The sequence below is a fragment of the Scyliorhinus torazame genome, chromosome 6 (assembly GCF_047496885.1).
Source record: "Scyliorhinus torazame isolate Kashiwa2021f chromosome 6, sScyTor2.1, whole genome shotgun sequence".
In the NCBI taxonomy this organism is placed as follows: domain Eukaryota; kingdom Metazoa; phylum Chordata; class Chondrichthyes; order Carcharhiniformes; family Scyliorhinidae; genus Scyliorhinus; species Scyliorhinus torazame.
In genome coordinates this window covers 15,805,603-15,831,496 of record NC_092712.1, presented here as the reverse complement: position 1 = coordinate 15,831,496, position 25,894 = coordinate 15,805,603, and the positions used below count along the sequence as shown (strand labels likewise).

General features: G+C 47.5%; 1 protein-coding gene across 5 annotated transcripts in view; it reads left to right on the top strand.

The window, feature by feature from the left end:
* hsf1 (heat shock transcription factor 1) overlaps window positions 1–25,894 on the top strand; it is a 179,781-nt gene that overhangs the window by 78,564 nt on the left and 75,323 nt on the right. For 3 of the 5 annotated variants that reach the window (XM_072507969.1, XM_072507967.1, XM_072507970.1), the window contains 3 exons: window positions 10,128–10,224; window positions 12,021–12,154; window positions 20,444–20,647. In XM_072507969.1, the coding sequence (XP_072364070.1) occupies window positions 10,128–10,224; window positions 12,021–12,154; window positions 20,444–20,647 (435 nt within the window). The remainder of the gene's footprint in view (window positions 1–10,127; window positions 10,225–12,020; window positions 12,155–20,443; window positions 20,648–25,894) is intronic. The other 2 variants (XM_072507968.1, XM_072507971.1) reach the window with 2 other exon arrangements.

Here is a 25,894-nt window from a genome sequence, read left to right as displayed (position 1 = left end):
GGATTGCAGTGGTTCAAGTGGCAAGTTAAGGTGATGTCTTACTGGTATTGTTTTGTAAGTGCCACGAAGAATCCAGCACGAGTTTTAAGGATACAAAATAATAACGTTTATTTACTATAACAATATATACATAACAATAGCAGTAACTTCCCTTGCTACCTTCTCCTTCCTGCTGGTTCCTGAACTGGCCAGCTTATTTATACTAGGAGTTTCTCCGCCCCCCCCTCATTGGGGAAGTTCATACTCCCATAGGATTGTGGGGTAGTCATTAGTCCCCAGACAATCGTAAGTAGGCAGGTTATAACATTTCTCCTCTCTCCCCCCCCCCCCCCCAAAAGTCCAAGGAATCCACCGAAGACCCTGGCGAAGGAAGGCGTCGAACTCGTTTGGCCGCAGGCCGGACGCCATTTGCACGCGGCGCTGGATCGGGCGGCGTGTAACGAGACGGAGACCGGCGCTTCCGTGATGAACGGCGCGGTTGTACATCCACGGCCTGTGGACCCGAGGATTCCCCCTCTGATTCATCCTGTGTCTCCATCTCGGAGTCAGAGTCTGCTGCCTCCGTCATGTCAGCGTCTCTATCTCCATTCGGTCCCGTAACGACCTGCGCAGGCTTCCAGTGAGGCACCAGTGGAAGGTTTTGAGGACTACCTTCCCTTGTCTCTGGTCTTTGCGGCTGTTGAAATGAGCTCCGGGGGCGGGGAATCTTTTGAGGGGATGATCTTCTGGACCGGACGTGGTCTACATGTTTAAGCTGGAGACGACCCTGGGCTTGCACTTGGTAAGATATAGGGCCCGTTTGGCGAAAGATTACACCAGGAACCCATTGGGCACCACCAGCAAAATTCCGCACGAATACTGGGTCACCGGGCGCAAACTGCCGAATCGGACGATGCCGAGACAAACCCTGTCCCTGCCGTTCTTGTGTGCGGCGTACTTTTGCGCCAATGTCCGGGAAGACCATACTAAGGCGGGTGCGAAGTCTTCGGCCCATTAGGAGTTCTGCGGGAGCTACCCCAGTCACTGCATGGGGGGTGGTCCTGTACGTAAACAAAAAGCGAGCCAGTCTCGTGTCCATTGATCCGGAAGACTGCTTCTTTAGGCCTCTTTTGAATCTTTGCACTGCACGCTCTGCCAACCCATTTGAAGCCGGGTGGTAAGGGGCAGTGCGGATATGGCGGATGCCGTTCATCTTTGTAAACCTAGCAAACTCCTCACTCGTGAATGGAGTGTCATTATCCGTGACCAGCACCTCGGGGAGGCCATGCGTACTAAATGATAAACGCATCTTTTCAATTGTTGCGCAGGACGTTGTCCCCTGCATCTTATGCACCTCCACCCATTTGGACTGGGCGTCAATTAGTAGAAGGAACATGGATCCCTGAAAAGGTCCTGCAAAATCTGCATGTAAGCGTGCCCAAGGCCGCCCTGGCCATTCCCAGTGATGTAGGGGCGCGGCCGGCGGAAGCTTCTGATGCTCCTGGCAAATGGAGCAGTTTTGGGCCACCTTCTCAATGTCGGTGTCGAGGCCTGGCCACCAGACATAACTCCGGGCCAACATTTTCATCTTGGTCACGCCCGGATGCCCATTGTGCAAGTCTGATAATATCAGCTCCTGGCCTTTTTCCGGGACAATCACACGCGTCCCCCACAAGAGGATGCCGTCTTCCACGCTGAACTCTGACAGCTTGGAGGAAAATGCCCGCAACTTGCCTGGGAACTGTCTATGCTGCCCACCATACAGGACTATGTGTCGAACCTTTGACAAGACTGGCTCCGTCTGGATCCACGCACGGATCTGTGATGCCGTGACAGGCAAGGTGTCCATAAAATTTAGGGTTGCAACCACCTCACCGGTCGTGGGGGTCGACATGGGGCCGGTCGATAAAGGCAATCGGCTCAGTGCGTCGGCATTTGCTATCTGCGTACCTGGTTTGTGCTCCAGAGAATACTCATATGCAGCAAGCAACAAAGCCCAGCGCTGGATCCGTGCAGAAGCAATGGGCGGTATTGGCTTATCCTCTCTGAAGAGTCCCAGCAGGGGCTTATGATCAGTCACGATAGTGAAATGGCGGCCGCACACATACTGGTGGAAGCGTTTCACCGCGAAAACCACTGCCAGGCCCTCCTCGATCTGCGCGTACTTTTTCTCCGCTGCAGTCAATGTGCGGGAGGCGAAAGCTATCGGTCGCTCGGCCCCGTTCTCCATCTTGTGGGACAGGACAGCCCCAATACCAAACGGGGATGCATCACATGTGACGAGCAAAGGCTTTCCTGGATCGTAGTGGGTTAGTAACCCAGACGACGACAATTGTTGCTTTACCCGCCGGAAAGTGGTTTCTTGCGGCTGACCCCAAACCCAGGTGTGATTTTCAGCATAGTTGCCAGATTGGGGAGGAACTTCCCGTAATAGTTTACGAGACCGAGAAAAGAACGAAGATGCGAAGTGTCAGTCGGGGTGGGGGCATGTTGAATTGCTCGCACCTTCTCTGCGACGGGGTGCAGACCCTCGCGGTCCACCCGATAACCTAGGTAGACTACTTATTTTGCCTGAAATACGCACTTTGTGTGACGTAAACGGACTCCAGCCTCCGAAAGGCGTCTAAGGACAGCCTCCAGATTTTCCAAATGCTCTTGCTCCGATGTCCCTGTAATCAACACGTCATCTAGGTAGACAGCCACACGTGGTAAACCTCTCAAAATGCCCTCCATAACACGTTGAAAAATTGCGCAGGCAGAGGATACTCCAAAGGGCAACCGTGTATATTCATCCAGGCCCCGGTGTGTGTTAATTGTTACATATGGTCGGGAGGCAGGGTCCAGCTTCAACTGCAGGTAGGCGTGACTCATATCTAATTTTGTGAATGAGAGTCCACCTGCAAGTTTCGCGTAGAGATCCTCTATGCGAGGCATTGGGTATCGGTCGAGTCGGGAAACTGTATTCACTGTAAGTTTATAGTCGCCATACAAGCAAACTGTAGCATCTGGCTTCATTACAGGTACAATTGGTGCTGCCCGGTCAGCAAAACGGACGGGCCTGATAATATCCAAACGAGTGAGCTCCCCTTCTACCTTCTCGAGCAAAGCGTAAGGCACTGGGCGCGCCCGGAAATAGCGCGGCGTGGCTCCTGGTTCAAGTTGGATACGGGCTACGGCCCCTTTTATTTTCCACCAAACCAGGCTGGAATACCTCTGGGTATTGTCCTAGCACCTCAGTCAACTCTCCAGAAACTGTATGGAGGATGTGCTGCCATTGCAACCGCAAATGGCGCAACCAGTCCCGACCCAACAGGCTGGGCCCATGGCCACGCACTACGATAAGTGGGAAGCGCCCCTCCTGGCGTCCATAGACAACCGGGGTCATTGTAGTTCCTGCAATGTCCAGTGGTTCCCCCGTGTAGGTGGCCAACCTGGCCTGTGAGTCAGTTAATGTAAGGGTCTGTATACCCTGCTTGATGCGGTCGAATGTCCTCTGGGCGATCACGGAGACCGCTGCGCCAGTATCCAACTCTATCTCCAGCGGGTGGCCATTGACCCGTACTGTCACCTTAATGGGGGCCACACGGGGAGCTGCCACACAATGCAGCTGCAGGCAGTCGTCCTCCGTCTCCACGTCCTCAGGAGTGGTTGCCGCAGGTTCATCCACATGGAAGGTACGGCCTCTGGGCTGGTCCCAGTTACGGCCCCTGGGCTGGTCCCAGTTTCGGTCGGAATGACGGCGCCTCTGGCGTCCCCAGGACCGCCGTCCGCGACGGGGTCGGCGCCTACAAGTCTGACACGGACATGGCTCCTCATCCATTGGCTCTGGGGAAGGCTCCCTTCGGGGGGGCATGTCCGATGGCCACTGGCGTCGGTCCAGTCGTTGCCTCGCCCAAGGTACCGCAGGAGTGCGGGGGGACGTTTTTGGGCGGAAAGGGTTCGCCCCAAGGCATGCACGTCCATTCCCTGTAGCTCCTGTACTCCTCGCTCTGCGCTTTCTCGGGACAAGACTATTTGTATTGCGTGTTGAAAAGTCAATGTTGGCTCCGCTAACAACTTTCTCTGGGTTGCTGCATTGTTAATACCGCAAACCAAACGGTCGCGTAACATTTCTGACAAGGTCTCACCATAGTCACAGTATTCCGCAATCCTGCGTAGCCTGGATAAAAAATCGGCAAGGGATTCTCCAGGGGTCCTCTCAGCGGTATTAAACCGGTAACGCTGGACTATCGTGGACGGGGTTGGGTTAAAGTGTTGCCCCACTATATTCACAAGTTCGTGAAACGTTTTGGTGTCCGGCGCAGCTGGGTACATAAGGCTCCTAATCACCCCAAACGTATGCGGCCCGCAGGCGGTGAGCAATATGACCACCTGGCGCTCGTTTTCAGTGATATTGTTTTCCCGGAAATAGTAACGCATCCGTTGTGTGTACTGGTTCCAGCTTTCCAGCGCAGCATCAAAAACATCCAAACGTCCATACAGAGGCATGGTATAATAGAAAACTTCCAACCTGTATCCAACAAAAATCCAGGGAGGTGGCTTCAGCAGTGTAGACAGCTATTCACTTTTACCTTCGTCGCCAGTTTTGTAAGTGCCACGAAGAATCCAGCACGAGTTTTAAGGATACAAAATAATAACGTTTATTTACTATAACAATATATACATAACAGTAGCAGTAACTTCCATTGCTACCTTCTCCTTCCTGCTGGTTCCTGAAGTGGCCAGCTTATTTATACTAGGAGTTTCTCCGCCCCCCTCATTGGGGAAGTTCATACTCCCATAGGATTGTGGGGTAGTCATTAGTCCCCAGCCAATCGTAAGTAGGCAGGTTATAACATATTGTCACTGGACTCGTAATCCAGAGACCCAGGGTAATGCTCTCGGGACCTGGATTTGAATCTCAGGTGGTGAAATTTGAATTCAGTAAACCATCTGGAATTAAAAGTCTAATGATGATCATGAATAAAAAAACATCTGTTTCGCAAATATTCTTATGGGGTGAAACCTGCCATCAATACCTGATTTGTCCTACATGTGATGGCAGGTCCACCGCAATGTGGTTCAGATTCAAATGCCCTCTGAAATGGCCGAGCAAGCCACTCAGTTAAAGGGCAGTTAGGGATGGGCGATAAATGCTGGCCTAGAAATGACACCCACTTACCACGTAACAATTTTCTTAAGTTCACCATCTCCCTGTTGAGCTCAATTAGGAATGAAGAGTAGGCGCTTTTCACAGTAATATCATTGAAGCCTACTTGTGACAATAAGCGATTTATTATTATTATTATTGCTGTCCTCACCAGTGATACCCCCATCCCATGAACAAATGTCTAAAAAAAGCAATTGGGAAGACCAAGAGGGATGATTAAATTAAATTGTCAAGGAATATAAAATAGTAATTTTTTCACAGACACATCAGTTAAGAAGCTGGGGTGGGAATAGGGCCATTAGGATAATAACACGGTAACAATAAAGAGATGGCAAAATGTCAAATTATTATTGAACTTCGATATTTACTTAGGAAATGGAACTGATGTTGCATGATGAGATAAGTGATCTAATTTCTTTCAAAAAATGAATTTATTAAATAAATAAAACTAACTCAAAAGGATAAAACGCCTGTTTGAATGTATTGTGATATTATTTATATTTTCTTTCTATTATTTGTGTATAGAGGGTGAGGGTTTCTTTAAATGTATTAAAAAGGAAGAGAGAGGATTTAATTCCTCCCCTGTATTTTTTGGCATTAATGGAATGTTCAAAGTATCTTCCACCGTAACGACGGATGCAAAATATCTGTTCAACACCTCTGCCATTTCCTTGCTCCTCTTAACTATATTCCAGATTCATTTTCTCTGGGGCCTATATTCACTTTGACCCATTCAAAGAATAATCTGCCTTCCTATTTTTGTTACCAAAGATAACCTCACATTTATCCACATTATTTGTTGATAAAATCGCTCACATGTACCAAGATACAGTGAAAAGTATTATTCTGCACACAGCCCTGACAGATCACTCGATACATCTGTACAAGTACAACAGAAGAAAATAATTACAACTGTTAAAAAAAGAAAAATGTATACAAGGATGTATTTAATATATGGACAGGCCATTCTAGAGTCTAATAGCTGCAGGAAAAAAGCTTGTTTTGAATCTGTTAAAACGAGTTCTCAAGCTTTTATATCTTCTGCCCGGTGGAAGAGGTTGGAAAAAAGAATAACTAGGATGGGAGGGGTCTTTGATTATGTTGCCCCTTTTCCCAAGGCAGCGGGAAATATAGACAATTGCTAGATGGAAGACGGGCTTGCGTGATGGACTGAGCTTTGTTCACAACTCTGTAATTTTTTACCATCTTGGGCAGAACAGTTGCCATAACCAAGCTGTGAGGCAACCAGATAGAATGGTTTCTATGGTTCATCTATAGAAATTGGTAAGAGTCATTGGGAACCTGCCGCATCTGATCTATACTGCATCTGCCATAAATATGTCCACTCATTCAGCCTGTCCAAATCCCACCCAACTTTGTACCAGCTGCAAATTTGGAAATAATACATTTAGTTGCCTCGTCCAAATCTTTAATATATAATGTGAACAGTTGGGGTCCGAGCATAGATCACTGCGGTACCCCACTGGTCACTATCTGCCAATCAGAAAAAGACCCAGTTATTTCAACTTTTTGCTTCCTGTCTGCTAACCAGCTTTCTATCTATCTAGACACTGCCCACAATCCCATGCACTTTAACTTTACATAGTAATCTGCTATGTGAGACCTTGTCAAAAGCCTCCTGAAAGTCTAAATTAACTAGATCCACTGGTTCTCCCTGGTCAACTCTACTAGTTACATCTTCAAGGAATTCTGATAGATTTGTCAAGCATGATTTCCCTTTCGTAAATCCATGCTGACTTTGTCTGATTACTCCACTTCATTCCAAATGCTGTGCGAGGAAATCCTTGATAATGGAGTCCAGCAACTGCCCCACTACTGACGTTACGCTCACTCGTCTATAGTTCCCTGTTTTCTCTCTCCCTCCCTTTTTGAATAGTGGGGTTACATTCACTATCCTCCAATCTGTATGAACCATTCCAGAGTCCAAAGAATTTTGGAAAATGACCACCAATGGATCTACTATTTCTAGGGCCACTTCCTTAAGTACTCTCGGATGAAGATTGTCCGGGTCTGGAGATTTATTTGCCTTCAATCCTATTAATTTCCCCAAAACCATTTCTTTACTAATACTAATTTCCTTCAGCTCCTCACTGAAACTTGTGTTTCCCACAACTTCCGGTACATTATTCATGTCTCCCTTTGTGAAGGCAGAAGCAAAGTACAAATTTAGTTCCTCAGCCATATTCCCGTTATGAATTCCCCATTTTGTTACTCATTTTCTCTTTCCATATCTATAGAAACTTTTACAATCAGTTTTTATGTTTCCCCACTAGCTTACTTTCATATTGTATTTTCCCCTTCTTAATCAATCCCTTGGTCCGTCTTTACTGAATTTTAAACTGTTCCCAATCCTCCGGTCTACTGCATTTTCTTGCTAATTCTTATGGTATCCACACTTTATTAAGAATCTGGGGAAGAGATGGCTGAGCACGACTCGTTTTTAATAACATGTTAGAAAAAGATGCAGTATCAGAGCATAATTCCCTGTATTTACGGGGGAAAGAACTCATCCAGGGAGTTATAGTGCAGCCAGCTTAATATCAGAGGAGGAAAAATAATGCAATTCCCTCTCTAAATAAAAGAAACTTAGAACATTGCGAAACAAGAATTATATCAAAAAGTCAGCAATGATTTCAAAAGGGAAAGTCTTGCTTGACCAATTTGACTGAATATTTTGAGGAGGGAACAGAGAATAGACTATGGCAATGCAGCAGATGGAATTTCCCTGGATTGTCAAAAGACCTTCGAGAAGGTGACCTATAATAGGCGAGTGAGTAATGTTAGAGAATGTGGAGCCAGGGACAAGTGGCAGAATGGATTGCTAGCTGGCTTCAAGACAGAAAGCAGAAATAAAGGGTAGCTATTGCGAGTGGTGGTATTCCACAAGGATCAGGGCTATTCACAATCTACAATCGGACTTTGCAATCAAAAGCACAGTTTCTAAACTTGCAAATGACATCAGTATAATCAATACTGAGGACATTAAATGTGCAGAGTAGTCAAATAATTGACAGATGAATTTTAACACAAAAATGGGCAATACGGTGGCACAGTGGTTAGCACTGCTGCCTCACAGCACCAGACACCCAGGTTTGATCGTCAGGTGACTGTCTATGTGGAGCTTGCACGTTATCCCCGTGTCTGCAGGTTTCCTCCCACAATCCAAAGATGTGCAGGTTAGGTGGATTGACCACGATAAATTGCCCCTTAGTGTCCAACTGTTAGGTGGGGTTCTGAGGATAAGGTGGGAGATTGAGCCTAGGTGGGGTGCTTTTTCAGACGGTCGATGCAGAAACCGTGTCCACAGGGCTGGTTTAGCTCAGTGCGCTAGACAGCTGGTTTGTGATGCAGAACAAGGCCAGCAGTGTGGGTCCAATTCCCGTACCAGCTGAGAATTTGAATTCTCCCTCTGTGTACCCGAACAGGCGCCAGAAGACTAGGGGCTTTTCACAGCAACTTCATTGCAGTGTTAATGTAAGCCTACTTGTGACAAAGATTTTTTTTTTTTAATTTCTGTGCAGGGTAGATGAATTGGCCATGCTAAATAGCCCCTTAATTGGAAAAAAATATAATTGGGTACTCTAAATTGTTTTTTTTTTTAAAGCACCCACCTGCCCAGTTACCGACCTGTCAGCCACTGAATCAATCTAATTAAAACCCTTAAGGGCAGCACAGTGGCGCAGTGGTTAGCCCTGCTGCCTCACGGCTCCGAGGTTCGATCCCGGCTCTGGGTCACTGTCTGTGGAGTTTCTGCATTCTCCCCGTGTTTGCATGGGTTTTGCCCCCACAACCCAAAGATGAGGACGGTAGATGGATTGAACACGCTAAATTGCCCCTTAACTGGAAAAAAATGAATTGGGTACACTAAATTTATGGGGAAAAACCTTCAGAATTTTGATCAAATTAAATTAATTAAATGTTTTAATTATCTCTGCTTGAGAGGTGGCACGGTGGCACAGTGGTTAGCACTGCTGCCTCACGGCTCCGGGTCACTGTCCGTGTGGTGTTTGCACATTCTCTCCGTGTCTGCTTGGGTATCACCCCCACAACCCAAAGATGTGCAGGGTAGGTGCATTGGCCACGCTAAATTGACCCTTAATTAGAATTTTTCTTTTTAAGATTATCTCTGCTCTAAGGGAAACAATCCCAGCTTTTCTGGTACTGTGACCAGTGCCCTGGGTATAATGGATTATCTCTCTACTCTGAACTCAAGTGATGAATGAGCCTTTTGCTCAACTAACTTTGGTTTCTGTGAATTCCCATTAAACTCCCTGTCCAGAGGATCCCATCGTTCTGCTGCTGGGTCGTGTGATTACAGGTCAGTGAGCACAGTTCCCCTCACTAACATCCCCGCTATCATGGGTGGAAGAGAAAAGCCCAGTTGTTCCCAGGTGGGAGCGAGTTAAAGCCGCTGGTCCTCTTGCACACCTCGTTATGGCTTTTGGGTGCCAGGCGGAGTATCCAAGGCAGCCAGGAAGAATGATTTTCTTTGTTGGGCAAGAGAATTTAAGGGATCTGGAGCCAAGTTGGGTAAATGGGGTTGAAGTACATTGGCCATTATCTAACTGGATGGTGGAACAGATTTGAGGAGCTAAAGGGCCGGATCCTGTTCTGGGAAACCAAAAAGAATTCTAGAACCTTCAACCTGTAATCTTAGACTATTTCAATCTGTACACCACCTGAATGAATCTCTATAATTCATAAAATGCATTATTTTGCAGCACCGTAAACACAACATCTATTCTGTGCCACTGACATCGAACAAGACAGGCAGTTTAATCTTTGTGGTTGTTTGAGGCAGGAATGGTCAAAGCGCTCTGTCCTTGAATAGAGCCGCGGGATCTTTCCTAGCTGTCTGAATTCGAGAAAAGGCAACATGGTCTTGGTTTGCTCACTGGAGAACAAAGAACCAAGTTCATTTCTGCTCGTGTGTCCAGTGTCCTTCAGTCTCCAGATTCACTTTTTTGTTCTTTTCCAGTCCTCTCATGCTAAATGACAGCAGTTCAGCGCATTCCATGCCAAAGTACAATCGCCCATACTCTTTGGAACCCCTGCAAGAATCGTCACCACTGACGGTAGGTGTCATAATGCATGATAAGTATCTGCATGTATGTTTAAATGATGAGTGCGGTGTACACCTTGTTGTTACCTGTGGACAGGTGGTGAAAATATACAGGAGCTGATGATGACCAGAGACTCCAGGAACTTTTCCCAGAGCCCCAACTAAAGCTTGTAACTTGTGACCACCATAACTGGGCACTATTTACGATGCAAGTTCACCCTATTGCCTTTGTTTCAACCCGGTGGCACAGTGGTTAAGGTGATCTGAAGGAAGTGATTGAAAAGGATTCAATACAGTCGATGCAGAGAAGCTGTTTCCTCTGTGGCAAGTTCAGAACAATGGGACAAAATGTCAAATTAGTGCTAGATTGCTTCACAGTGAAAGCAGAGAGCAATTTTCCACACATAGTGAAAATTTAACCCCCTACTCTGTCCAGCCCCCTCATGACGTTGAACATAGACATAGAATTTACAGTGCAGAAGGAGGCCATTCAGCCCATCGAGTCTGCACTGGCTCTTGGAAAGAACACTCTACTTAAGTCCACACCTCCACCCTACCCCTGTAACCCAGCAACCCCATCTAACCTCAGGGTAATTTAGCATGGCCAATCCACCTAACCTGCACATCCTTGGACTGTGGGAGGAAACCGGAGCACCCGGAGGAAACCCACACAGACATGGGGAGAACGTGCAGGTTCCGCACAGACAGTGACCCAAACAGGAATCGAACCTGGGACCCTGGCGCTGTGAAGCCATAGTGCTAACCGCTATGTTACCGTGCTGTCCTATCATCCCCAATCAAATCTGGAATACTGTGTACAGATTTGGTCTCCTTATTTGAAATAATGTTTAACTGCATTAGAAGCAGCTGTGAGAACTTGACTCATTCCTGGGATGAAGGGGTTATCTTATGAAGGAAGATTGGGTCTGTACCCATTGGCGTTTAGAAGAATGAGAGGTGAGCTTAGTGAAACATATAACATCCTGCGGGGATGTGACAGAGTGAATACTGGGAGGATGGTTCCCATTGTAGGGGAGATTAGAACCAGGGAACACCGTCTTAAACAGTAAACCTCTTATTTTTAAACTGAGATCGATTTTTTTTTTTCCTCTGAGGGTCATTCGGCTGTGGAATACTCTATCCCAGAGAGCAGTGGGGGCTGGGTCATTGAATATAGTCCAGGTTGAGTTAGACAGATTTTTCACAGGAAAACGGAGTTGAGACCACAGTTGGATCAGTCATGATCTTATCGAATGACTGAGCAAGTTCAAAAGGAGTGATGGCCCACTCTTGCTCCCAAGACCGATGTTCCTATACCTGAGGTGAACAGATTTTTGTTTTCTGGTGGATTAATACTGAATTTGGAGCAGCAATTGATATATTTGAATTAACTGCCTGATGTAAGTGAATGGTGCAGCAGTGTTGTGGGGCTGAAATGCCCTCCAATTGAATCAACTGAGGAGGTGCCCAATTGTGAACTCACCCAGTGTCCGCGTTCACCTTGTATTGAGCTGAGCTGTGAACTCTCTTGTTTATTTGCTTTCCTTTCGTAGCCAATGTGCCTCTGCCAACGGTTAATCTTGCCCATGCCAATAGCCTCAACACCACATTGGGCAGTACATTTACCAGAGGAGCCCTAGAAAAACTGAGTTTCATGTGCTTATAAGCAGCATGCAGAATCCCATTAGTTTATTGGGTGGTAGAAAGGAGGGGGAAAGCTGAGGGGCAAATTCTTATTTAGTTTTTAGCCACCTGGGTATACTCATCAGCTGTGACCCACTTCATTTTCGTCCCTCCTTCTCTTTCCAGCAGACATCCACAAATTTTCCAGGTAACAACTGCTATTCTTCTGACAACTCTACATCCTCTGGCCCAATTATTTCCGACATAACCGACCTGGCACAGTGTAACCCTTCCCTCGCACCATCTCTAAACGTGGAACGGTAAGTTTGTCAACAGCATCAAGCATCTGTGTATTTTTCTTCACCATCTTTGTTCATCTAGCATCCGTCCAATCAGCACCCTGTACAAGACCAGCAAAATGGTTTCATTTTGTGAGGTTATCCATTTTGGTAGGAATAACAGCAAAATGTATTATTATTTAAATGATAAAATATTAAAACATGCTGCTGTGCAGAGAGACCTGGGTGTGCTAGTGCATGAGTCGCAAAAAGTTAGTTTACAGGTGCAACAGGTGATTAAGAAGGCAAATGGAATTTTTTTTTTTTAAATAATATTTTATTGAAAATTTTTGGTCAACCAACACAGTACATTGTGCATTCTTTACACAACATTGTAACAATACAGATAATAATGACCTTTTTAAATTTAAACAAAAACAACAACAAATAAATAAATATTAAATAACAAAAAATAAAAACTAGCCCTAATTGGCAACTGCCTTGTCTCAGGCCACCCCCCCCCCCCCCAAGTCCTGGGCCGCTGCTGCTGCCTTCTTTGTTCTCCCCCATCTATCTTTCCGCAAGATATTCGACGAACGGTTGCCACCGCCTAGTAAACCCTTGAGCCGACCCCCTTAGGACGAACTTAATCCGCTCTAACTTTATGAACCCCGCCATATCATTTATCCAGGTCTCCACCCCCGGGGGCTTGGCTTCTTTCCACATTAGCAGTATTCTGCGCCGGGCTACTAGGGACGCAAAGGCCAAAACATCGGCCTCTTTCGCCTCCTGCACTCCCGGCTCTTGTGCAACCCCAAATATAGCCAACCCCCAGCTTGGTTCGACCCGGACTCCTACTACTTTCGAAAGCACCTTTGTCACCCCCATCCAAAACCCCTGTAGTGCCGGGCATGACCAAAACATATGGGTATGATTCGCTGGGCTTCTCGAGCACCTCGCACACCTATCCTCCACCCCAAAAAATTTACTGAGCCGTGTTCCAGTCATATGTGCCCTGTGTAATACCTTAAACTGAATCAGGCTTAGCCTGGCGCACGAGGACGACGAGTTTACCCTGTTTAGGGCATCTGCCCACATCCCCTCCTCAATCTCCTCCCCTAGCTCTTCTTCCCATTTCCCTTTTAGTTCGTCCATCATAGTCTCCCCTTCGTCTCTCATTTCCCTATATATATCCGACACCTTACCGTCCCCCACCCATTTCTTTGAGATGACTCTGTCCTGCACCTCTTGTGTCGGGAGCTGCGGGAATTCCCTCACCTGTTGCCTCGCAAAAGCCCTCAATTGCATGTACCTGAATGCATTCCCTTGGGGCAACCCATATTTCTCGGTCAGCGCTCCCAGACTCGCAAACTTCCCATCCACAAATAGATCTTTCAATTGCGTTATACCTGCTCTTTGCCACATTCCATATCCCCCATCCATTCCCCCCGGGGCAAACCTATGGTTGTTTCTTATCGGGGACCCCCCCAGTGCTCCGGTCTTTCCCCTATGTCGTCTCCACTGTCCCCAAATCTTCAGTGTAGCTACCACCACCGGACTCGTGGTATAGTTCCTTGGTGAGAACGGCAATGGGGCTGTCACCATAGCCTGCAGGCTGGTCCCCCTACAGGACGCCCTCTCTAATCTCTTCCACGCCGCTCCTTCCTCCTCTCCCATCCACTTACTCACCATTGAAATATTAGCGGCCCAATAATACTCACTTAGGCTCGGTAGTGCCAGCCCCCCCCTATCCCTACTACGCTGTAAGAATCCCTTCCTCACTCTCGGAGTCTTCCCGGCCCAAACAAAACCCATGATACTCTTTTCTATCCTTTTGAAAAAAGCCTTCGTGATCACCACCGGGAGACACTGAAACACAAAAAGGAATCTCGGGAGGACCACCATCTTAACCGCCTGCACCCTCCCTGCCATTGACAATGCTACCATATCCCATCTCTTGAAATCTTCCTCCATCTGTTCCACCAACCGCGTCAAATTTAGCCTGTGCAATGTGCCCCAATTCTTAGCTATCTGGATCCCCAGGTATAGAAAGTCTCTTGTTACCTTCCTCAACGGTAGGTCTTCTATTTCTCTACTCTGCTCCCCTGGATGCACCACAAACAGCTCACTCTTCCCCATGTTCAATTTATACCCTGAAAAATCCCCAAACTCCCCAAGTATCCGCATTATTTCTGGCATCCCCTCCGCTGGATCCGCCACATATAGTAGCAGATCATCCGCATATAAAGATACCCGGTGTTCTTCTCCTCCCCTAAGTATTCCCCTCCATCCCTTGGAACCTCTCAGCGCTATCGCCAGGGGCTCAATCACCAGTGCAAACAGTAATGGGGACAGAGGACATCCCTGCCTTGTCCCTCTATGGAGCCGAAAATATGCCGATCCCCGTCCATTCGTGACCACACTCGCCACTGGGGCCCTATACAACAGCTGCACCCATCTAACATACCCCTCTCCGAACCCAAATCTCCTCAACACCTCCCACAGATAATCCCACTCCACTCTATCAAATGCTTTCTCGGCATCCATCGCCACTACTATCTCCGTTTCACCCTCTGGTGAGGCCATCATCATTACCCCTAACAACCTCCGTATGTTCGTGTTCAGCTGTCTCCCCTTCACAAACCCAGTTTGGTCCTCATGAACCACCCCCGGGACACATTCCTCTATTCTCATTGCCATTACCTTGGCCAAGACCTTGGCATCTACAGTGAGGAGGGAGATTGGTCTGTAGGACCCGCATTGTAGCGGATCCTTTTCCTTCTTTAAAAGAAGCGATATCGTTGCTTCTGACATAGTCGGGGGCAGTTGTCCCCTTTCCTTTGCCTCGTTGAAGGTCCTCGTCAGTAGCGGGGCGAGCAAGTCCAAATATTTTCTGTAAAATTCAACTGGGAATCCGTCCGGTCCCGGGGCCTTTCCCGTCTGCATGTTCCTAATTCCTTTCACCACTTCCTCTACCGTGATCTGTGCTCCCAATCCCATCCTATCCTGCTCTTCCACCTTGGGAATTTCCAGCCGATCCAAAAACTCCATCATTCTCTCCCTCCCATCCGGGGGTTGAGCTTCATACAATTTTTTATAAAATGTCTTAAACACTTCATTCACTCTCTCCGCTCCCCGCTCCGTCTCTCCATCTTCGTCTCTCACCCCCCCTATTTCCCTCGCTGCTCCCCTTTTCCTCAATTGGTGTGCCAGCAATCTGCTCGCCTTCTCTCCATATTCATACTGTACACCCTGCGCCTTCCTCCATTGTGCCTCTGCAGTGCCTGTGGTCAGCAAGTCAAATTCCACATGCAGCCTTTGCCTTTCCCTATACAGTCCCTCCTCCGGTGCTTCCGCATACTGTCTGTCCACCCTCAAAAGTTCTTGCAACAACCGCTCCCGTTCCTTACTCTCCTGCTTCCCTTTATGTGTCCTTATTGATATCAGCTCCCCCCTAACCACCGCCTTCAACGCCTCCCAGACCACTCCCACCTGAACCTCCCCATTGTCATTGAGTTCCAAGTACTTTTCAATGCATCCCCTCACCCTTAAGCACACCCCCTCATCCGCCATTAGTCCCATGTCCATTCTCCAGGGTGGACGCCCTCTTGTTTCCTCCCCTATCTCCAAGTCTACCCAGTGTGGGGCATGATCCGAAATGGCTATAGCCGTATATTCCGTTCCCCTCACCCTCGGGATCAATGCCCTACCCAACACAAAAAAGTCTATGCGTGAATAGACTTTATGGACATAGGAGAAAAACGAGAACTCCTTACTCCTAGGTCTACTGAATCTCCACGGGTCCACCCCTCCCATCTGCTCGATAAAATCCTTAAGCACCTTGGCTGCTGCCGGCCTCCTACCAGTCCTGGACTTCGACCTATCCAGCCTTGGTTCCAACACCGTGTTAAAGTCTCCCCCCATTATCAGCTTTCCGGTCTCTAGGTCTGGGATGCGTCCTAGCATTCGCCTCATAAAATTGGCATCGTCCCAATTCGGGGCATACACGTTTACCAACACCACCATCTCTCCCTGTAATTTGCCACTCACCATCACGTATCTGCCCCCGTTATCCGCCACTATAGTCTTTGCCTCGAACATTACCCGCTTCCCCACTAATATAGCCACCCCCCTGTTTTTCGCATCCAGCCCCGAATGGAACACCTGCCCTACCCATCCTTTGCGCAACCTAACCTGATCTATCAGTTTCAGGTGCGTTTCCTGTAACATGACCACATCTGCTTTAAGTTTCTTAAGGTGTGCGAGTACTCGTGCCCTCTTTATCGGCCCGTTAAGCCCCCTCACGTTCCACGTGATCAGCCGAGTTGGGGGGCTTCCCACCCCCCCCCCCCCCCCTTGCCGGTTAGCCATCATCTTTTTCCAGCTTCTCGCCCAGTTCCCACGCGGCTGTATTTCTCCCAGACGGTGCCCCCCCGCCCATCCTTTCCCGCACCCACTCCCCCCTTTTCCCAGCAGCAGCAACCCAGTAATTCCCCCCCCCCCCCCCGCTAGACCCCCCGCTAGCCCCCATGTTGCTCCCAGAAGTCAGCAAACTCTGGCTGACCTCGGCTTCCCCCCGTGATCACGGCTCGCCCCGTGCGGCGCCCCCTCCTTCCTGCTTCTCTATTCCCGCCATAATTATCATAGCGCGGGAACCAAGCCCGCGCCTCTCCCTCGGCCCCGCCTCCCATGGCCAACGCCCCATCTCCTCTCCCTCCCCACCTCCCCCCATCACCACCTGTGGGAGAAAGAAAAGTTACCATACCGCAGGATTAATCATACAATCCCTCTTCGCCCCCCCCCCCCCCCCCCCCCCACTCGTCCCACCACTTTGTCCAAACGTTCATTTTCATAGTCCAATCATTCCAATTTTTCTTCTACAATAAAAGTCCACGCTTCATCCGCCGTCTCAAAGTAGTGGTGCCTCCCTTGATATGTGACCCACAGTCTTGCCGGTTGCAGCATTCCAAACTTTATCTTTTTTTTGTGAAGTACCGCTTTGGCCCGATTAAAGCTCGCCCTCCTTCTCGCCACCTCCGCACTCCAATCTTGATAGACGCGGATCACCGCGTTCTCCCATTTACTACACCGAGTTTTCTTCGCCCATCTAAGGACCATTTCTCTATCCTTAAAACGGAGAAATCTCACCACTATGGCTCTGGGAGCTTCTCCTGCTCTCGATCCTCGCACCATAACTCGGTATGCTCCCTCCACCTCCAACGGACCCGTCGGGGCCTCCACTCCCATTAACGAGTGCAGCATCGTGCTCACATATGCCCCGACGTCCGCCCCCTCCACACCTTCAGGAAGGCCAAGAATCCTCAAGTTGTTCCTCCTTGCGTTATTTTCCAGTGCCTCCAACCTCTCCACAGATCGTTTCTGGTGTGCCTCCTGTATCTCCGACTTCACCACCAGGCCCTGTATGTCGTTTTCATTCTCTGCTGCTTTCGCCTTCACGACCCGAAGCTCCTGCTCCTGGGTCTTTTGTTCCTCTTTCAGCCCTTCAATCGCCTGTAATATCGGGGCCAACAACTCTTTCTTCATTTCCTTTTTTATCTCCTCCACGCAGCGTTTCAAAAACTCTTGTTGTTCAGGGCCCCATATGAAACTGCCACCTTCCGACGCCATCTTGGTTTCTGCTTGCCTTCCTTGCCGTTGTTCCAAAGGATCCGCTGCAATCCGGCCACTTTCCTCTCCTTTTTCCATCCGTGTCCAGGGGGAACACCCTTCTGGTTTACCGCACGGTGTTTTCAGCCGTTAAAATTGCCGTTGGGGCTCCTATCAAGAGCCCAAAAGTCCGTTTCACAGGGAGCTGCCGAAACGTGCGACTCAGCTGGTCATCGCCGCACCCGGAAGTCGCAAATGGAATTTTGTCCTTCATTGCTAGAGGGATGGAGTTTAAGACTAGGGAGGTTCTGCTGCAATTGTATAAGGTGTTAGTGAGGCCACACCTGGAGTATTGTGTTCAGTTTTGGTCTCTTTACTTGAGAAAGGATGTACTGGCACTGGAGGGTGTGCAGAGGAGATTCACTAGGTTAATCCCAGAGCTGAAGGGGTTGGATTACGAGGAGAGGTTGAGTAGACTGGGACTGTACTCGTTGGAATTTAGAAGGATGAGGGGGGATCTTATAGAAACATATAAGATTATGAAGGGAATAGATAGGATAGATGCGGGCAGGTTGATTCCACTGGTGGGTGAAAGCAGAACTAGGGGGCATAGCTTCAAAATAAGGAGAAGCAGATTTAGGACTGAGTTTAGGAGGAACTTCTTCACCCAAAGGGTTGTGAATCTATGGAATTCCTTGCCCAGTGAAGTAGTAGAGGCTCCTTCATTAAATGTTTTTAAGATAAAGATAGATAGTTTTTTGAAGAATAAAGGGATTAAGGGTTATGGTGTTCGGGCCGGAAAGTGGAGCTGAGTCCGCAAAAGATCAGCCATGATCTCATTGAATGGTGGAGCAGGCTCGAGGGGCCAGATGGCCTACCCCTGCTCCTAGTTCTTATGTTCTTATTTCATTGTGATGAAACTACTTCGATTGACCAGTTAATTCGGTGGTACTGGTTGACAATGATATTCTCCTTCTGTACTATATCAGTCATTGTCCCATGCCTGTGTCAACACTTTGAGCTGACAAATTAATTGAGTTCTCCTTTGAAATTTGTTAGTGAGTCTGCTTCCTCCACCCTTTTAGGCCGTGAATTCTTGATCATAACTGACTGTGGAAGGAAGGAAAACTCTTCACGTGTCTGTCTAGTCCTTCTGCCAGTAATAATCAAATTTGATCTCTGATTCCTGACCTCATCTACCAATGGAACCAGTTTCTCCTCATGTTTTTATAATACCCTCTCATGATTTTTAACACCTCCTTTGAAAAACAAAAACCATTTCTCTTGTGTAGCCATATGACTGTAGCCTCCCAGTAAATCTCCCTGCACCACCTCTCGGGCTTGACATTCCACCTGCATTCTGGTGCCCAGAATTGAACATATAGTATGCAACTTGAGTATCGCTGAAAAAATACTTTAAGCCTTGCACTCTTAAGGGCAGTTCACAAGAATACCAATGTCAGGGAAAACAAATTTATATTGTATAGGGAAAGAGTGCTGATTGGTTCCCCAGTGGACTCTGATTGGTCGAGGTTTTGCCATGGAGAGTGGACCCGTTTATGGTGATTGACAGTTAACTGCCAAGGATTATTTGAAATTTAAACCAGGCAGCTTGACTCTGGTCAAAGCATTGCCCTGAGGAATGAACCAGAAAATGGCTGTAACTTTGTTTAGTTGAAACAGGCACAATGTGTGTACATGTTCTTTCTATTTGCAAATAACAGGGCCTTGTGTATTAATATATGTAGCTTCCAGTAGGTAAATGTGGCACACTGCGAGTCCGACTGACTACCTTAAATTGGTTGTCAGCTTAATTCTTAGCGCACGGGATTATTTAATGTTGTCCAATCGCAGAACCGCAATTAATGTTGGACATTGTTTTGAGTTTTGCGAGCACGGGCTGGTTTCATACAGTCTGTATAAAAGCAAATTACTGCGGATGCTGGAATCTGAAACCAAAAAGAAAATGCTGTAAAATCTCAGCAGGTTTGGCAGCATCTGTCGGGAGAGAAAAGAGCTAACGTTTCGAGTCCTGATGACCCTGTGTCAAAGCTTTGACAAAGGGTCATCTGGACTCGAAACTTTAGTTCTTTTCTCTTCCTACAGATGCTGCCAGACCTACTGAGATTTTACAGCATTTTCTTTTTGGGTTTGATAAAGTCTGTACCTTGTCCGTTGCGGACAGAGGCTGGGAAGTGCTGTTTGATATGATCCGTCAATCTTTGAAATGTACGGTACATACCAAGCATAACACTGGCACTGAAATTCATAAACCACATTACTCGTGATGGGCGGAACGCCTATTTGGCTTGACAGCAGCATCCTGTTGGTGGTGAATACCACCCGTGTTGCTACTGCATAGTCGCAGTGCGAAACAGCTAGCTTCACCTGTTGCTCCAATCTCTGAGATACCTTGCCAGCCCAAGATAATCTGAGGTAAATTGGGCACTTTCGGGGCTGAAGTGATGGCCTTAGGCCCGTTCTTGAGTTTGTGCAATGTACAGCGCAAAATAATCTGATTGTTCTTTAAAAAGTCTCTCTCTCTATTCCCCCCCCCCCCCCCCCCCCCCGTCTGCCTCTCGCTACCTTCCTTCTGTTTGCCTGTGTCTCTCTCATCACTGTTTCTGCCTTTCTCACTCTGTCCCCTGCCCTCCCTCTCTGCCCACCTCTTCCTCTTTGCCCCCCCCCCCCCCCACTCCTTCCACTCTTTCCTGTCTCTTCCAGGGCTAGTCCTTTAATCCATATTAAAGAAGAGCCTCCAAGTCCTACAACTAACCCAGAGATCGAGGAGGTGAGTCCTGTTGTCAGTGGCACTGAGGAACCCCTCTCACCATCAACCTTCATCGATTCTATTCTGGAAGACAATGAAACGAGCACTGCACAACCTCCGCCCGAGGACCGGTGCCTCAGCGTGGCCTGCCTTGACAAGTAAGCACAGAATGTCGGGAAGAAATTCTCCCTGTGAGAGCTCAGCAGTTTATCGTGGGTTAATGGGTGGGTTCCACTGTCTCCAATTGATACCCAGTGAGTCGATTTTTTAATTCTTTCATGCACTGCGAGCGTCACTGGCAAGGCCAACATTTGTTACGCATCCCTAACTGCCCTTGAGGAGTTGGTGGTGAACCTTGAACCGCTGAAGTCCGTGGGGTGTAGGTACACCCAGTGTGCTGTTAGGGAGAGAAATCCAGGATTTTACCCCAGCGACAGAGAAGGAACGGTGATATATTTCCAAGTCAGGATGGGGAGTGACTTGGGAAGACAATCCCCAGGTGGTGGGGTTCCCAGGTATCTGCTGCCCTTGTCTGAGGTAGTAGAGGCCACTGGTTTGCAAGCTGCTGTTGTTGAGTTGCTGCAATGCACCTTATAGACGGTATTTACTGTTGTCACTGTGGATGGGGTCCAATCAAGGGGGGGCTGCTTTATCTTGCATGGTGTCAAGTTTCTTGAATGTTGTTGGAGCTGCACTCATCCAGACAAGAGGAAAGTATTGCACTTGCACTGCTGACTTGGGTGTCTTAGAACATAGAACATAGAACAATACAGCGCAGTACAGGCCCTTCGGCCCACGATGTTGCACCGAAACAAAAGCCATCTAACCTACACTATTCCATTATCATCCATATGTTTATCCAAGAAACTTTTAAATGCCCTCAATGTTGGCGAGTTCACTACTGTAGCAGGTAGGGCATTCCACGGCCTCACTACTCTTTGCGTAAAGAACCTACCTCTGACCTCTGTCCTATATCTATTACCCCTCAGTTTAAAGTTATATCCCCTCGTGCCAGCCATTTCCATCCGCGGGAGAAGGCTCTCACTGTCCACCCTATCCAACCCCCTGATCATTTTGTATGCCTCTATTAAGTCTCCCCTTAACCTTCTTCTCTCCAACGAAAACAACCTCAAGTCCATCAGCCTTTCCTCATAAGATTTTCCCTCCATACCAGGCAACATCCTGGTAAATCTCCTCTGCACCCGCTCCAAAGCCTCCACGTCCTTCCTATAATGCGGTGACCAGAACTGTACGCAATACTCCAAATGCGGCCGTACCAGAGTTCTGTACAGCTGCAACATGACCTCCCGACACCGGAACTCAATCCCTCTACCAATAAAGGCCAACACTCCATAGGCCTTCTTCACAACCCTATCAACCTGGGTGGCAACTTTCAGGGATCTATGTACATGGACACCTAGATCCCTCTGCTCATCCACACTTTCAAGAACTTTACCATTAGCCAAATATTCCGCATTCCTGTTATTCCTTCCAAAGTGAATCACCTCACACTTCTCTACATTAAACTCCATTTGCCACCTCTCAGCCCAGCTCTGCAGCTTATCTATATCCCTCTGTAACCTGCTACATCCTTCCACACTATCGACAACACCACCGACTTTAGTATCGTCTGCAAATTTACTCACCCACCCTTCTGCGCCTTCCTCTAGGTCATTGATAAAAATGACAAACAGCAACGGCCCCAGAACAGATCCTTCTGGTACTCCACTTGTGACTGTACTCCATTCTGAACATTTCCCATCAACCACCACCCTCTGTCTTCTTTCAGCTAGCCAATTTCTGATCCACATCTCTAAATCACCCTCAATCCCCAGCCTCCGTATTTTTTGCAATAGCCTACCGTGGGGAACCTTATCAAACGCTTTGCTGAAATCCATATACACCACATCAACTGCTCTACCCTCGTCTACCTGTTCAGTCACCTTCTCAAAGAACTCAATAAGGTTTGTGAGGCATGACCTACCCTTCACAAAGCCATGCTGACTATCCCTGATCATATTATTTCACCTTCTCAAAGAACTCAATAAGGTTTGTGAGGCATGACCTACCCTTCACAAAGCCATGCTGACTATCCCTGATCATATTATTATTATCATTGTAGATGGTGGACAGGCTTTGGGGAGTCAGAAGGAGTTACTCACTGCAGAATTCCTCTGACCACTTGCAGCCACAGTTATACGGATGATCCAATTAAGCTTCTGGTCAATGTTGGCCCCCATTCTCTCAAGTTGGAGATGGGTATTACGGTTAGGTCAGATGAGCTTTGATGCACCCAGTCAGCAAGGGGTTATTGCTCAAGACTCATGTTGACTCTTAAGGAAAAGCTGGCAGCAGAGTAGAACTGTACACCAGCAGGTAATACACTGTGAAGAGAAGACGCTTCCATCTCACACTGATCTTTAATCCAACTTGCACTTTACAAGGGAGCTGCCCTAAATGGCGCTCACAATGAATTCCTTATATTCCTTTGAAAAACAAGATGTTAGTCACCTTGCATATTTTACGTCGAATAAACTTGGAGGAGCTGTGGGGTATACCTGTTGGTGTACAAGTGGGATCGCAGTTGTACCTCACTGAGGTGCTCAGGACATCGCCATTTCTAGCAGTTCTGAATCCGAAGTGCAGCAGTGAATGACTCAGCACTGCAGCGGTTTACCAAGGCAATTCATCACAACCGTCATGGTCAATTAGGGAGAGGTAATAATTGCTGCCCTAGCCAGCTACGCCCGTATCCTCTCAACGAATAAATTAAAAAAACTTCGCACTGATCTTGCCCTATCTCTAATACAATGTAATCGGAGAGATGGTGCCACGGTAGTAATGTCATTGGATTAGTAATCCACAGGCCCAGGCTAATGCTCAAATCCCACTATGGCAGCTGTTATGATTTAACTTCAAATAACAAACCTGGAATTGAAAGCGAGCCTCAGTACAGCTTTATTACCAGACCAAACCCCAACAGTGACTGGGATACTGGGCAGAATATATTTTAGTTTAATTTTGCAAAACTGTGAGGACTGGATACCTCGCTCCAGGAGTGATTTCACAAAGAAATAGGGATGTAGTATGTCATATGAGGAGCAGTTGAAGACTCTTGATGGAGTTTAGAAGGTGGTGGGAGAGGGGAACCTCATTGGAACTTACCGAATGCTGCAAGGCCTAGATAGAGTATACGTGGAGAGGATGTTTCCACTTATAGAAAAAACTAGAACAAGGGGACACAATCTCAGACTAAAGGGACAATCCTTTAAAACAGATGAGGAGGAATTTCTTCAGCCAGAGGGTGGCGAATCTGTGGAACTCTTTGCCGCAGAAGGCTGTGGAGGCTGAGTCTCTTTAAGACCGAGATAGATAGGTTCTTGATTAATCAGGGGTTATGGGGACAAGGCAGGAGAATGGGGATGAGAAAAATATCAGCCATGATTGAATGGCGGAGCAGATTCGATGGGCTGAATGGCCTAATTCTGCTTATGTTTTTTTTTTAAATATTAAAACAAACTTTATTACTTACACAGTATTAAAATCTTTAACATCACTGGCGGCACGGTGGAGCAGTAGTTAGCACTGCTGCCTTATGACGCCGAGGACCCAGGTTCGATCCTGGCCCCGGGTCACTGACCGTGTGGAGTTTGCACATTCTCCCCATGTCTGTGTGGGTCTCTATCCCACAACCCAAAGATGTGCCGCGTAGGTGGATTGGCCATGCTAAATTGCCCCTTAATTGGGAAAAAAAAAAGAATTGGGTACTCTAAATTTATTATAAAAAACATCACACCACAAAATAGCTTGCAATTACCCCTTAAACAATACTACTCAACACAGTGAACAACTGCTATTTTTATTCCCACTTAAACAGAATCACTACAGTGCAGAAGGAGGCCATTCGGCCCATCGAGTCTGCAGGGACCCTCCGAAAGAGCCCCCGACCTAGACCCACAGCCCCATCCTATCCCTATTACCCAGTAACCCCACCTAATCTGGTGAACACTAAGGACAATTTGGCATGGCCAATCCACCAAACCTGCACATCTTTGGATTGTGGGAGGAAACCGGAGCACCCGGAGGAAACTCACGCAGACATGGGGAGAAAGTGCAAACTCCACACAGACAGTTACCCAAGGTTGGAATTGAACCCGGATCCCTGGCGCTGTGAGGCAGCAGTGCTAACCACAACTAAACCAACCTATCCCACATAAAACACTATTTTGGCAAAAAGACCAGTAGGCACTGGAATAAAAATGAAAACTGTGGCAAAATGTTCGTCTTAACCGCCTGCACCTGACCTGCCAATGATGGGGGAGGACTGTCCCCCTTGATAGATCCGCCTTGACCCTGCCCGCCAGACTCATAAAGTTCAACTGAGGGAGCCGGGCCCAATCCCGCTGACCCAGTGTTTTATACCGGTTTACCATAACCTCCTTGCTTCTGTACTCTCTACTCTCTTTATAAAATTCTGGAGCCCATGTGTGTTTGAGTTATTAACCAATTTCTCAACTTGTCCTGACACCTTCAGTGATTTGTCAGCAAAGTCTTTGCGATTCAACATGGTATATTTCAAATATTTATTTATCTGACCCTCTTCCCTCACCCAAAGCCACATAGTCAACTCGTCATCAACTCCCCCAGTAAACTGTACAGCAGTAAAGCGTATTCCATTCGGAATAGAGTGCACCGTGCAGAAACAGGCCAATCAGCTCAAGTTGTCCATTCCGGTGTTCATCCTCCACACAAACCTATCATTGAACAATAAACGACCATAACTGCATGTGCTGACATACGTGTTGGTGCGTTACTGAATAGTTTTGCGCAAGAGTTCAGAATTTCCACCAACCTTCATGGAAAAGTGCTGAATAATGTCCTTCCAAAACAGCCTAACTCTAATTTTCAGATTCTGTATTCCGCACCGGAGGAAATAGTTTCTCAGGTTCTATCCCGTTGAACCCCTTAATCATTTTAAATGCCTCTATCAAACCATCCCTCAATGTTTTGAAGCTGGAAAGCATAGCAGGTTTTGTGCAGCAATCCCCTCAGAATATCACAGCTTTGGGAAATTACTTATTTCCATCTCTATTCACAAATCCAGAGAGAATCTACCGATTTCCTTCCGGCCTCTCCATTCACATGGGACCCGAGCGTTCCTAAGGTGAGAAGCCCAATGATGTAGCAGCGCAGAGAGATATTGGAATAAATCAAGAGTAGTAATAATGTGAATTAATAAGACCAGATAGAATGCACACAAAGTACCAAGTGTGGAGTTTGCACATTCTCCCCGTGCCTATGTGGGTCTCACCCCCACAACCCAAAGATGTGCAGGGTAGGTGGATTGGCCACGCTAAATTGACCCTTAATTGGGAGAGAAAAAAAATTGGGTACACTAAACTTTA